Genomic DNA, 14130 nt, shown 5'->3' with positions numbered 1-14130 from the left:
TTTTAATACTTGAGAGTGGTCAAACACTGGTATAGACTGTGAGAGAGTCTCCACCCTTGGAGATATTCAAAACCCAACCGGACACGGCCCTCAGCAACCTGCTGTAACTGACCTTGTTTTGAGCAGAGGGTTGGGCTAGACAATCTCCAGAGGTCCCTGCCAACCTCAACTATTTTGTGATTTTTAAAAATGACATAGGGTAAGGAGAGTTAGGAGAGAATTTATATATTTGAGACACCTAAAGAAAATAATTTCAACATACTTGCTAAAAACAGAAGCACCTTAACTACTTCTAAAGAGCAGCCAGGACTTTGAGTTAATTAGTGCAAGTAATGCAGATTAATACCACATGCTTCACAGAAAATACAAGTAATCTTTTAATGAACAACTATGATTTTCAAAGCAGTATCGACAAGCAGTTGTAATAACTTGAAATATGATGAATTCAGTTCTATTTTAAGATTATGTATTTGTAGTTTTGCGATTACCTTTGTAAGAATCTAACACTTTATTTTACTTCGTTAATTTCTTGGCCCAAGTAATAGCTTGTTGCAATGAATACCACAGGGTAATTAAGTAAAATTTATTTAAATTTAGTTAATTTTACCAATAACACTCTATTGTTTTGTGAGGGGGTGACTGAAAAACATATATTCACATGAAACTATATTCAGTGATATGTGTCACTGATTTTTAATTGTTCTCCTTTCTTTCCCATACACCAAGTTCCTTTTTTGTTCCTCTTTATATTGAATTTTTTTGTGATAGCTTTGTATGTAGTATTTGGACAACTTTTAAATCAATTTCCTTTAAAGAGAGTGGTCAAATTAATTCCTCAGAAAAGATATCCATCTATTTAGACATCTAATCTACTTCTAATCTTCAGTAGAGAAACACAGCAAATAAAAGGAATTGGGCCAAACCGATTTCTGTGTGCAAATTCAACAGTTACACAAGGATGAATCTGGCCCAGTCTGTCTGGCTTCTGTAAGGCTCCCTTCTCATACAGTAACAAATGCAATACATGTCCAAGCATCAAAGGATAATAAAAGCTCATAGTAATCAAAAGAAATGACCAACATAAGACTAGCAAAACAGGATATACAATACAAATTTCTCATGTTTTATAAGGTATGAAATTAAACACATTACAGCAAATGGAAAGTCATAATGGAAGCACTAGTAAAAAAACACCACCACTTCAGAATCACTGCCAGGAACGCAGGCAATGAATTTTCATATACTTTCTCTTTTTCCTAATTGTAAGTAAAGTGTTGAAGAACTGTGCTTAACTAATGCTAGGATGTGGGATTTATAACAAAAAATGGAAAATTTATAATATTCCACTTTGTCCTGACAGTCATTCAAGTGTATTTTTTCTAGAGACTGACGAACAAGCAAGCGTCACAAATGAGACACTTGAATAGTGGCAAAATCTGAGTTTTTGCACTTTTATATGCATTTTTCTTAGTGTTCTCCCAATTTATTTCATAAGTAAGCGCACCAGTGTCCCTCCCTCCTCCTCACTAGAAAAGTAAAATACACTTTGTTTTTTCCCCAGGGCTCTTTCCAATGAGAAAAGGAATTGGCCTGCTATATTCTCAGAAGTTCTGTTAAGAGTGGCTGGAGTTTACCTCTTGCCTAAATATGATTTTTGATGGCAAGCCATACTTCAGGCTTAGTGCGCAGTAAAACAAAAGCGATTTGGTTTGCCTTCTGACATCCTTCTGGAGCATATGAATCTTCTGCTCACAATAAAAAGATCTTAAAACTTCCTTCCACAAAACACAATAAAGAAACACCAGGAGATACTGCAGGATAGGGAGGGTATGACCCTGGAGTTGGAGCAAGACCCACAGAATCTTGCTTCTCCATCCTAATGTCTGATACTGCAAGAAAAGGAATTATTGCACTGCCCTTCACCAATAATAAAGATAAGCTGGGATGGGGAGTGGAACTGATTGTGGCCATATGGTTTGTTGAGGCACAATGATTTCTTGGTGGAACTAGATCAGGGAAATAGTTCAGGGTCAGGTAGGTGACTGGAGGAAGGCAAAGAGGGAATTGCTCATATCTGAAAAATATTCTGGAAATTGAGTCACTAGTTGGAGTTATGCAGCAAAACAGAAGGTGGTAATTGGGAGGTGAAAGTGTCAGAGAAACAAAGGAGTTGTTATGGCATGGAGACCTGAGGCAAGATCATATGAAAATTATGCACAGAGCTACCAATTGTAAATTTTCGAAACAGGAGAACTGTTCCCATACTAGTTCAAACAGTTCTCACCATTTTTTCCCTCAAAAACAATACTTTTAATTTATACTGTACCACTTCCTTCACACTATATTGTTATACAGCATAGAATAACTACAGGCAAATTCCAAAAAATGTGAAAAGGAAATAAAATTCCTATCTTAGATTAAGAACAAACCAACTTTTAAAATGACATAACCTTTTACATGGATTCATTTTTCATTTCATTTGTTAGATATATCTATTTCACAAAACTAAATGGTGGCAGGGAATCTCTCAGGAAATGTCTTTACTCTTTACTCTCTATTCTTCATTAGAATGTCCCTGGCATATTCTGGCCTAGGCCATCTAGGGCTCATATAAATGGCTTCTGGACACAGTTCAGGAGACTTACTACCAAGAATGATCTGGCACATTTGAATGCAGCTTCCTTCTTTTGAAGAGGGATAGATTTTAATGGACCTGGGCCATTTCATGTCACTTGACTTTAGCTTCAACAAAAGGTCTCAAGAACAATTAATTTACCAATATAAACACAGTTAGCAAGTGAAACTATACTAATTACTACACATTCACAGAGGTATTCATCCCAGCTATACCCAGAGGTATTTTAAATCATACTAATACGGATGCTCTGAATGACTACTTTGTAGATACCAATGTCTCCCCACTTACTACACAGAGAATTTACACTCTAAATTTGCTCTTTTGGACTGCATCCAAGATTCTGTCTCTAAAATAACCAACACCAGCCTTAGTCTTATTTTTGGTTCTCACGTTTTAGCGCCATGATGCATTTTTAAGGTTTAGGTACTGCAAACAGAAATTTAGTGGAGAAGAGAAATAACTCAAAATACTTACTTTCTCAGACATGCCCAGGATCAGACAATGCAGGTCAACAGGGGAATGCATGAAGAGATGAAAAATTTACTTTTTTTTTCTACTTTATATCAGATTTTATTTATACTTCCAGAACATTCTAGCACTCTACATTGTATCACCTCCCAGGAAACCAGTGAAGGAGGAAACAAAGACCTGACCAAGACTCTTTTCCTCCTGTTACTCCTTTACTTCTGCAGCAAGAAAGGGAGACAACACAGAAGCCACTTTCAGTTCTATTCTGTCAGACAACTAGCTTGGTAATAATCATTCTGTAGCCTCTGGACTGCATAAGAGTTGGCATATGCAGCCAGGTGCAAAGTGATTATACCACATACAGTAATCAACACTTTCATAATGGAAACGAGAGGAAAATGGAAGAACAAGAAATCCTTCATTTCTTTCTATAGTTTTTCAGTATAAATGAAAAAATTTTGACTATTTCAGAATTCTAGCCTATTTTCATCATATGAATGATACCAACACTATGATTTTCATATAAATTTAACTGGATAGATGGCTACAATATGGTGTATATACAATATATGAACATTGTGTATGCTAGATTTAAAGAACAGAATAAAATGAACAAAACCACAATAAAGTGCTATGTCAACGGGACATGCTCAATTCCTCAGCAGATACAAGGTTGCTATACTGACTAGCAGGATTTCTAAGGTACCAAAGATAAAAGAAACAGTACATCTGCTTGCTCTCAAGACACTAGCCAGAGCACAATCTAATCTCTCTTTAACAAGCTTAAAATTGAAATAGAAATGGATCTCAAATAAATGAATGAATTGGAATTTCCTCCATTTTACTTTTGAATATATAGCCATTTGTGATAAGTGTCTAGGAGACTACCCTGGCTACTACTACTTAAATTGGAAACTATTCTGATCTCTAAAACATACCTTTTATCTCAGTACAGATACTCAAGGAATAAAGTTGGTAGAATCTGACCCAGTCTAAAACTGTATTAACTTGCTGCTGCATAAGGCTGAAGGAAAGAATTAACTTCTTATTTCTTCGTTCTTTTGTCTTCATCATCTCATATCAGAGCATCCAGTATAAATTCGGCCATGCCATAGGTGTTACATTTAGTAGTGCTACATCCCAACGGGGATTTCTAACATGTTGTCCCGACTCAATAGTATTTTAAATAACTATACTGTGCATCAAAATCACAGTACCCCAATGTTTTCAAAATATTCAAATAGTAAATTATTTAGAAATTTATTTATAAAATAGGAAAGCAAGATATTTGCTTAAGCAGCACAGATGTATTTCTAATTTATATAAAAGGTGTTATGATTTAAATATTCTCTTTCATATGGAAAACAGAACTTGTAGATTATTAATAAGAGGTACTATGTGAAATGATAGACAAAATTATTGAACTTACATTTATATTTTAAATATGTTTTAGATTATACGTATTTTAAGAACAAATGCAAGTTAAAAGTGAAGTAAGACAAAACACATTTTATGTTGCCTTTGATCTTTAACTTGTAGCCTTATCTCCCAGGTCAGAGGGCACATTATTCAATTTCACCATATTTTGTGTAAAACCACTGTAGCGTTGAAGATGACTTTCAGTACAAATGCCATGGTACTTAAAGCTAAACTGGACTCTAGTTTTTTGAGCTTCTTAATTAAAATCACAGTTTATAATGGTCTGACAATATTATCTTTATTCTTTCCAGTTGAGCAGCAGCAGAATTTTCACAGCATTTATTCAATCAAGCTTAGCAATGTTTCTGCAGCTCACTCTTTCACTTCCTAAAACAGACAACAGGGTTCAGAGTGACTAAGCTGTCACTCTGTATAAATTTATTCTCAGTGTCAAAGGGAGTAAGCTGTACTGGATGAAATCTAAACTGTTTAGGGGAACTGAAGTTAAGAAGTAATTCTGAAAAGACAAGGGAAAAGAGTAAAAAGAAAATATTATCGTTTTTTCTTAAAAAATAAAAACAAAAATCCCCCTTGGATGTCTCTGCTACTTCTTGAGGATGAATATGCTAGATCCTATAAGTGTAAGGGTAATATAATTCCATTATTCATATCCCATTCTATAAAATCAATCTTCACTCTAATCTATAAAGAAAACAAATGTACCAATTAAGAACTACTTTAATCTAGGGAGAAAAAAATCTACGTGATACACAGCAGCTGTCAGAATACAAAAAACAAAAAAATACTGTATTTGAGAGAATTTTTTTTATAAAGATTCAGAAGAGATGCCACCTCTTTTGGTTATTTGTAATAATTATCACTCAAGTTATCGTTCGTTAGCATTTGCATTATACTCTAAGCTGATATTCTATTGTCATAAAACCTGTTCTTTATTTCTTTTATTAATTTCTTACCATTTCATTCAATTTCTTTTGTAAAGCATATTTCGAAATCTGTAAAACAAAAAAGACCTATTAAATTGTACATTTTGTACAACATTTAATTGTACAATTAAATTGTTACATTTTTCTGAAGACAGACTGCACATTCTTTCAGTATTCTCAAACCTATGATTTAATTCCATTTATCGCCCATCCAGTACAGTAATACTATTTTCAAATTAACGATTACACTATTTCTTTTATTAGACTCACTTTATATAATTTCACTTCAATGTTTAAATGATGTAAAAAAAGCATTACATTGATTTGTTTCTACAAGAACTTTGAAAAAGCATAAATCTGTGCATCCTGACATATGTCATAAAAATGATGTGTAAACAGACTCCAACCTGTAAACTGAATGTTTTGAAAGAAACAAACAAACAAAAAAAATGAGAAGAAAACAGGGTAGAAATAGAAGTATTCCCTTAAGTCCTAGAAGAGTAGAAGATGTGTTCCCTGCTGGAAAACAAACTTCTAAGAAGCCATTTAGAATGGTGGGATATAAAGACTTTTTGTACTCATCTTGCATGCTTCAATAACATGACTGCCATTCGAAGTCATTAACACAGTATTTTTCATTCTACTATTGTATGTTACAGGATGCCATTGACATCACAGAGGATTTTTGACATGCATAATACTTAATATCACAAGAGCTTCAGTTTCAATGTTTCTATAAAAATTACAAGAGATATAGAGACTGTTCAGAAATGTCAAGGAACCCAGTATGCATAAATCTTATACAGAAGTGTTATTTCTAGAAGAACTAAGTCTAGAGAACAATTATTTTAAGGTGGAATTCTGACTCTTTAGATAGGGACTGCAAAACTGATTTAGAAATTGCTCACTCCTATTTTAGTCCGATTTCCAAATAATTTTTTGGGGCCCACAGGTTCACACTGTGAACAGCTGGTTCCTCAAGCCCTGTTCAAAGAAGAATTTCCTAGATCTGAAGACTGAAATATACTATTACTCAAATTTTTGACCTGTACTCTCAACCAAACATTAAACATTTTATGTTAAACTTTTTTTTTTTTTTAATTTCAGTTTATCTTATTTAAGAAAGGCCAGTGGAATCTTTCATTACTCTTGCTATCCATTTATTATGTTCAGCAGACCATAGAAGGATTTAATACACCACCTATGCTACGCCAAGGTTTGAACAAAGCAACAAAACCCTTGCAGCTATGGCACAGAAGGCCAGGCATGGGAAGAAATTTCTTTTGCTTCTAGAACACCTTCAGTGTTAACCTGCTGATTAAACCTAAACAGTGTGATATCAAGTGAATGCAATCTATTATAAGAGGATGCTAGCAAGAATGAAATATTTTGCAAAACCATGAATCTTATTATACATTATTCAGATGGAGAAGAATAGCTAAAGAACTAAAGTTCCCACAGAGCATCACAAAGTTTATTTTTAATATATGGCATTTATAGCAACAAAATATTTCATTTAAACATTAAGATCAAAATATCTTCAACAATTGTAATTACTTTCTAGTCGAAACAAATAAGATTTCTCCAGATTATTTAGAGATCATCCTTCCTTTGGCAACTGTCAGCTTCTGATTTTCTCCAAATGTATCTGTCCATATTTACCAGAATTCCACCGTAAGACCACCTTACCGCTTATCAGATAAATTTAAAACTTACAAAACACTTCAGTTATCGTAACTGAGGCTCTAATTAAATGAAGTGCTTCTAGTACATGCCTAAATAGTGTTCAAAATTAGACAGATGAGGGTTATCATTTCTTTAGTTATTGTAGAATTAAATTATCCCTTTTGCAACCAAAATAACATGAAATAATCAGGAAAAAAAAAAATCAATAAAGATGATGTCTCTCCGATTTGGAGATTCATTCAGATCCAGAAATCTGAGCAAATCTGAGCAAATGTAAAGCTAATCAGTTTGTAGGTAAACGTGAAAAATCTACATTTAGTGTCAAGTTCTAAATCTAGGATTTCACTGTTCTGAAGACTATAAAGACTTATAAATGTAAAAAGGAAATTTCACATTCAAAATTGCAAATAATTCAGTCATAATAACCAAGAAATGTGTCTTCACTTTCCAACATCATCATTTCATGGAAAATATGTATGCTATTGTACTTATAAGTCTTATACTATAAGTCTGACAAGTCTAAGATTTATTCTTACTATACTTGCAATAACAGTTACATCTGGGTTTCTATATTCCATAAATAATACTATGTGGCCACATTCAGCACCAGTTTCAAAGTCTTAAGTCTCTCTTAGGGTGAAACATCACTTCCACCTTGATGGCGGTACCAGGCCACTAAAGATCACTGCTTGTAGGAGAGTCAGTTGACTGCAAATCCACGACATCAAGGGTGGTGTTATCACTCCCTGCAAGACATCCATCCAGCCTAATTCATGAATTGATACTGCAGTCTTTGTCTATAGAGCTTTTTTGTGATACATAAACCTTTCTTCTGATTTATAAGCCAAGGTGACAAATGCAGTCTATTTCACCTCCTAAGAATTTGTAATTAATACAAAATTCTATTTATTTTTCCATTTTAATTCTGATGGAAGAGCACCCCCCAAAATGAAAGAATTAAAACTATATTGGTATCAGTCTTTTTGACCATAAAAAGGTAATGTGAAAAAATATATCAAAAGTAGCAGTACAGTCAAAGCTACAGCCTAAACTGACTTGTAACAAATGACAAATTCGGAAATCTCAGTCTTTTCAGGGAAAAAAAGTGGAACAGGTAAACAAATAGCATCTTTCTTAAAGAAAATTCTTCTTTCAGTCTGAAACTGCAACAAATTATAACCATTTTGTTTTCATTGAAATTAATGTCTATCCCACTCACTTCTGAGTAGAAAAATAATTAGAAGCAGGCAATACCTGAAATCTGGCAACACATTACAATGCTAATTCTCTTCTGTTTTGAACATACACCTTCACAGTCCTACCATCTTTTATGTCCCAAATGTACCTGACTCAATTTTTAAAAGAAAACCGACTACTAGCTATGTCCCTACGTATATTCTTGAAAAGTATAAACTAGAGGTTTTCCTTTATTTCAAATACTGATAATCAGCCATGAGAGGTGCTCCAGTGTCATGCAACAAGATAAAATACCATACAGAAATAGCACCAAGTGCCACCAGAGTAAATTGTGGGTTTATCCCACAGAATTTTACTTTTACTGACAAACAGGCATTTGCAAGCCACAGATTAAGTGGAAAATACAGAAACCTCCTTGAGAAACAAAATCAAGGAAAATAACATAAAACACAGGTAGCTTTACGAGTTTAAGGCCCCGTGTTAATACTTGTTTTTATTTAGGAGTCCAAAACTGGAGTTTCCAGGCAAGGTGAGAAGTATCTTTAAATCCAGAGAAGGAAACAAAGAAAGAGGAAGACCACGGAAATGAAAAGAAACAATCACATTTCACACTTCATCTAGACTTTTACTGACTCTGCAGTTCTTTAGAAGAAAAGAACTTTAGCTGGAGAGCTAACTTAAAACTACTCTCAACACTGAAGACTGGAACAGAAACTCAGTGTTGTAGGTAAGGTGTACATGGACTAGAAAGATGAAATTAGAAGGCCTTAATAGCTCTCTTAAAAAACAACTATTTCCTTACCAGTGAAAAGCCAAAACCAAGACATCTGCATTGCAAATAAAGTTATTTAACAATAATAATGGTTTACCTGTAATGCTTTTAATGCTTCCTTCAGGCCATCAATTTCTTTTTCTTTTGTTTCTACAGCAAGTTGATATTTTCCCTTTCAACAAAAGCCATACTTCAGGATTTGGACAAAATAAACGCATTTACAACAAAAACTTATCACCAGAAGCGTTATGAAAATAAAGCAGTATGTACGTGTGTGTATGTATGTATATTGCTATATAGGGAAAAGTGAAAACATACTTGTTTGTTTATTTTCAACACTTATGACTGCTCAGTAAGTTTTAGATTTTTCCTTTCTGGGAAAGAAGCCCAACGAAAGCTGGATTAATAAATTACTTTAGTCTAGAACAAAGATATTAAATAATAAAAAAAATGGTATCAGGTAAATCCATTTTCTTATCTACTGTAGCAGGACGTTCATGGAAACAACTTCCTCAGCTTTTCCAAGCTAGAAAGGGAATGAACTGTATTCTGATATCATTAAAATTATTAAATATACACATATATAGATTTGTGTGTATACATATACACACACACGTGTGTGTGTGTGAGTGTATATACATAAAATATATAAAAGTATTATATATAAAAAATATAAAAGTAAATAAAAGACTTCAATGGAATTAGATCAGGTAAGAAACTCAGGTAACAATCAAAATAAAAAGCAGAATCTAGACAACAGAGAACACTCCTGGAAAAAAAAAAAAAAATCCATTCAGCCGTTCCTGATGTGTTCCTTTTGTTTCTAACATAGTACTGGTTGTGCAAACTCCTGAAACAACCATGATGACTCAGAAAAACGTATATAATGTAAATTGGAGCAAAAACCGTTCTTTGTAGTCAAATTCTGTCCTAAAACATTACTGCTTATTTTTTTCATTCAGTTACTTTGGTATAAAGTACTGAAAGTACTTTTGGATTCAACAGAAGCATTTAGAGGTAAAAAAAAGAAAATCAATAAAAAATTTAATTCTGAATCAATAGCTATCATTGAAACTCCAAACAGGGACTTGTACACAGGTTGGTATAGACAAGCTAGATGTCTTAATAAGAACAAACTTAAAATATTTTAAAAAAGAACTTTAGCTGGATGCTATACATGCAGCAAAATATTTTACATCAATATACTTAAAAAACTAGTTTCATCTAAGTGTTTAGCAAATTTCTGTGTGTATTCTTATGATATACAAAGCATACTCATCCACTCTTACTTAAGAATCATTTGGAAATTTAAGTGAAACAAGAGAATGCACATGGAGACATTCACTGGTTTGACTACTTGTTCAAAACTGGCCTCTATTACGGCCTGTGCAAATCCTGTATTCAGAAGAGGAAGCTGCTCAACTTGGTATAAAAACTCAGGTGGTTAAAAAAAACAAAAAACACATACTGGAGACATTCAGGCTTAAGAACATTGTACTTCAGTTTAGTTAAGTTCCTTATGAAACTAACTCAGCTAATCCAATAAAGGACCTATTAAAAAGTGGTTTTACTAAGCCAGTTAAAATTTTTATTTTTGGTTAGCTAGCATGTGAAAAAGGCTGTGACATAATGTTCCAAAATCCCCAAATGAAGTGCAACTCTGCAGAGCTTCAATGCAGAACTATCAAAGAACACTTATTCTCCAATCATTTTAACATTAGCAGATTTCAAAATGACATTTCACAAGTAACTCAAGTACTATAGGTTATAAACAAGCAAGTAATTATAGTTCGCAAATAATTATAATTCTGTAGTTTATAAACAAATATCTTTTGCAAAGGCCAAAGCAAGAAAAATAATACAATTATAATATAATTAGTTCATACTTAGAACATGTCTGGTAAGCTATATAACATTATCACTTGCTTATGCGCTTCACTGGATGACAAATAATAAATAATTGTTACAAACAGTACCTTTTCTTCTTCCATGGCAAACACCCTTGTCTGTAACTTGATTGTCATAAAAAATTAAAACAACAAATCAACACATAGGATTAATTTTATTCATACAACTTGAAAGGTAATACAGTTATGTTACCCTGCATAGTGCTTCTTTTTTAACTATAGATCTACAGCAACAGCAATCTTGCAAATCACAGATTACTTTCTTTTCTCAAGACAAATAGAAAAACTTCATCACTTGTTAATTTTTGTGTGTGACAGTATGACTGCTGATACAGCATCAGCAATAAAATCCTTCATCACCACATGCAAAACAATCTCAGTTCCTATGACTGCTCTCTACAAGTTCTTTCAACACTCAAATGTCATTTGTTGATTACATATTGCAGATAAAAATACAACCCTGATTTTACTGACTGAAACACACTTTAAAATATTAACCTCTATACGGTAGATCTTTTACTGTGGGTTATGAATCTGAACTTGCAGAAGACATGCTATCTTAGAGAGAGAGAAAAAAAAGAACAGTTTAAAAAGAAGCAGTATCTTCTCCAAAAATTCTGTCTATGGATTCTGTGTTTATAAATTAGTTGTAAAATAGATGATCCGAGGAAGAATGGGTTACCAGTTTATTTGAGCTGTATATTCTATCATTTAATATGCAACAGAAAAGTATTTTAATACCAACTGATGCCATCATAATTAAAAATCTTATTGTCAAAGCCGGGGGCCGTTATTTTGCTACCTGCTTTTTAAAAGTGGCCACAGCTTCTTCATTTTGGTGATGCAAAGTGTCTGTCTGATGCTGCAGAGCTTCCTGCTCATGGGAAATAACAGGAGTATCTTTTAAATATCATACGTAAAACAAATCTTACATAGAGTGTTTAAACAAAACAAAACAAAAATATTCTTAAGTGTTTTTAGAAAGACATAATCAATTAAGTAACTAAGACTGAAGACTAAAAAGAGACATTTGTTAACTGGTAATCATCTTTTTGGTAGTGGCTTCTCTTCTAATTCATAATGGAGTAACAATTCTCTCATCTGGATTTCAGATTTGTTGCTGCTGGGACCTCCAAAACTAACTCTCACCCATTCTATCAAGCTGCAGAAGCAATCCAACACCCATTCCCATCTTAAGACAGTATCCTGACACAGTTCCAGAAAGTTAAATAGAATTTTAATTTTCATCTCCATTAAAAAAAAATCCAATTAAAAATAATAATTTGTTATTCTGTTTTCAGATGAATTCTAGTCATTTAATAAACTACCTGAAAGAGCTGAAGGTGGGCAGAAAATATCAAGTGTAAGTAAGATTTTTATCATTCTGCTGCATAGCTACATTCCTACTTATAAAAAATACGAAAATGAGTTACAGATGTACAATTTTTTTTTGTTATTGTTTCATATTATAATCTCAGACTGATACTACACTCCACAAATTTGCAGTCTTTAAGATCTGCAAGCATCTTGATCCTACACTCAAGATTAAAAAAAAAAAAGAATAAATAAAAATCAAAGTGATGTAATATGGAGGATATCTTTATAAGGTCAGCTTTTGAAGTTCTGGACGCTAGCAAATATTATGTAAAGGGAGTCAAAAGATTCTGTCATTGAGCAACTATCTCAAAATATAGATGTGTTTTTAGGTAAGAAGTATTAGTGTGATATAGGAAACTGATTATTTAACTGACTGTACAAAATAAATAAAAATTCAGGCTATTTAAAAAGAATGATTGAGAGAAATTGAATCAATAATTTGTTTCACAAATAGGAAGCATAATTTCCTCTCCTGCCTTTATTGAGAAATTAAGAGTTTTTCAAGAGATAAAGGCAACTCCAAAATTGCTCCTTGGTCCAGAAAATTTTGGTCGCTTTTAAATTCCACAAGTGAGAGCTGTTACCCTTTGATATGAATAAGAAGAGAATCTGTGAGGGTAAGTTAATGTACACACTCATTAATTCACCATAAGATAGTTACAAAAAGTTTTGGGTTGTATTTACATTCTAATAAACAGTATTTATTACATAAATGAATACTCAAAGATGTGAAAAGCAAAAATCTTGTGGACTGAGCCAAGTTTTCACTTAGAACTTACCTTCAAAGACACTGGTTCTCTAGTGCATAAAAGGCATACCAACTAGGTTAGAAAGTTGGAAATGGTATTGCAGCACCATCAAATCAATTATTCTCAGTAGGACACAATGTAGGAATAAATTTGATATCCACAGTTAATTAAATTAAGATGACATTTCATCTTTAGATTATAGGAATTCAAGCCAATATTAGATAATAATTTATGCAGATATAAATTTGGTTTCACAGATGGTCATCCTTTATATAATTTTATCATTGATGTCATGGGTAACTGGACAAAAGAATTAGTGAGCGCTTCATAATATATCAGTCTTCCTTCTACAATATATTAGTGATGTATTTGACTTAAAAAAAACAAACAAACAAAACCCCCCCCACACACACTGGAAGCTTTTCTACAGATATTCATTATATTATTGGTTTCCTAACAGGCCTCACAGCTGAGGCTATTTAATAACTTTAAATATATGTGTTTATACATAAATTTCTCAGAAATTCAGGTTTGTGTTATATTTCCCGTGCACAGTATGTACGTGTGTGGTGCAAGAGAGGGAGTGAAGGGCAAAGTAACTTTTTTAAAATTATAAGCAAAAGCACCTTTGATATTATGATGTTATAGTAAGTATGAGTATACTCACTATGTTTAAATGAATATTTTCTCCACTCATTCTGTTTTCCCCACTCTAGCATTTCAGCACAGCAGCAACGATATTCATAAAATGAAGACAAAGATTTACCTCTAAAACCACGATATTAAATCAGACTTAGCTTAAGTCATGTCCTGATTTGAAATTAGTTTGCCAGATTTAGGGTAGAATAAAATGTACACCAAATCACAGAAATGTTGGTTGAAAGGGATCTCTGAAGGAGAATACAACAGAAACCTTTTATAATCCAAGAGTAGAAACTTACTACTTACTTACTGAACTACTGTTGAGGTCAAT

General features: G+C 33.0%; 1 protein-coding gene across 3 annotated transcripts in view; it reads right to left on the bottom strand.

The window, feature by feature from the left end:
• The window catches only part of CCDC73 (coiled-coil domain containing 73), a 73761-nt gene that overhangs the window by 33212 nt on the left and 26419 nt on the right, over positions 1-14130 (bottom strand). The window contains exons 4-6 of one of the 3 annotated variants that reach the window (XM_067296193.1): positions 11101-11136; positions 9222-9296; positions 5500-5538 (exon numbers count right to left, since the gene is read on the bottom strand). The exons of 1 other annotated variant lie outside the window; for it this stretch is intronic. In XM_067296193.1, the coding sequence (XP_067152294.1) occupies positions 5500-5538; positions 9222-9296; positions 11101-11136 (150 nt within the window). Of the gene's footprint in view, positions 1-3112; positions 3140-5499; positions 5539-9221; positions 9297-11100; positions 11137-14130 lie in introns of those variants that run through there. One more of the 3 variants, XM_013957821.2, reaches the window with a different exon arrangement.

This window comes from Apteryx mantelli, chromosome 4 (assembly GCF_036417845.1).
Source record: "Apteryx mantelli isolate bAptMan1 chromosome 4, bAptMan1.hap1, whole genome shotgun sequence".
In the NCBI taxonomy this organism is placed as follows: Eukaryota; Metazoa; Chordata; class Aves; order Apterygiformes; family Apterygidae; genus Apteryx; species Apteryx mantelli.
The sequence above is the reverse complement of the archived record's forward strand: the minus strand, read 5'-3'. Positions and strand labels throughout refer to the sequence as shown.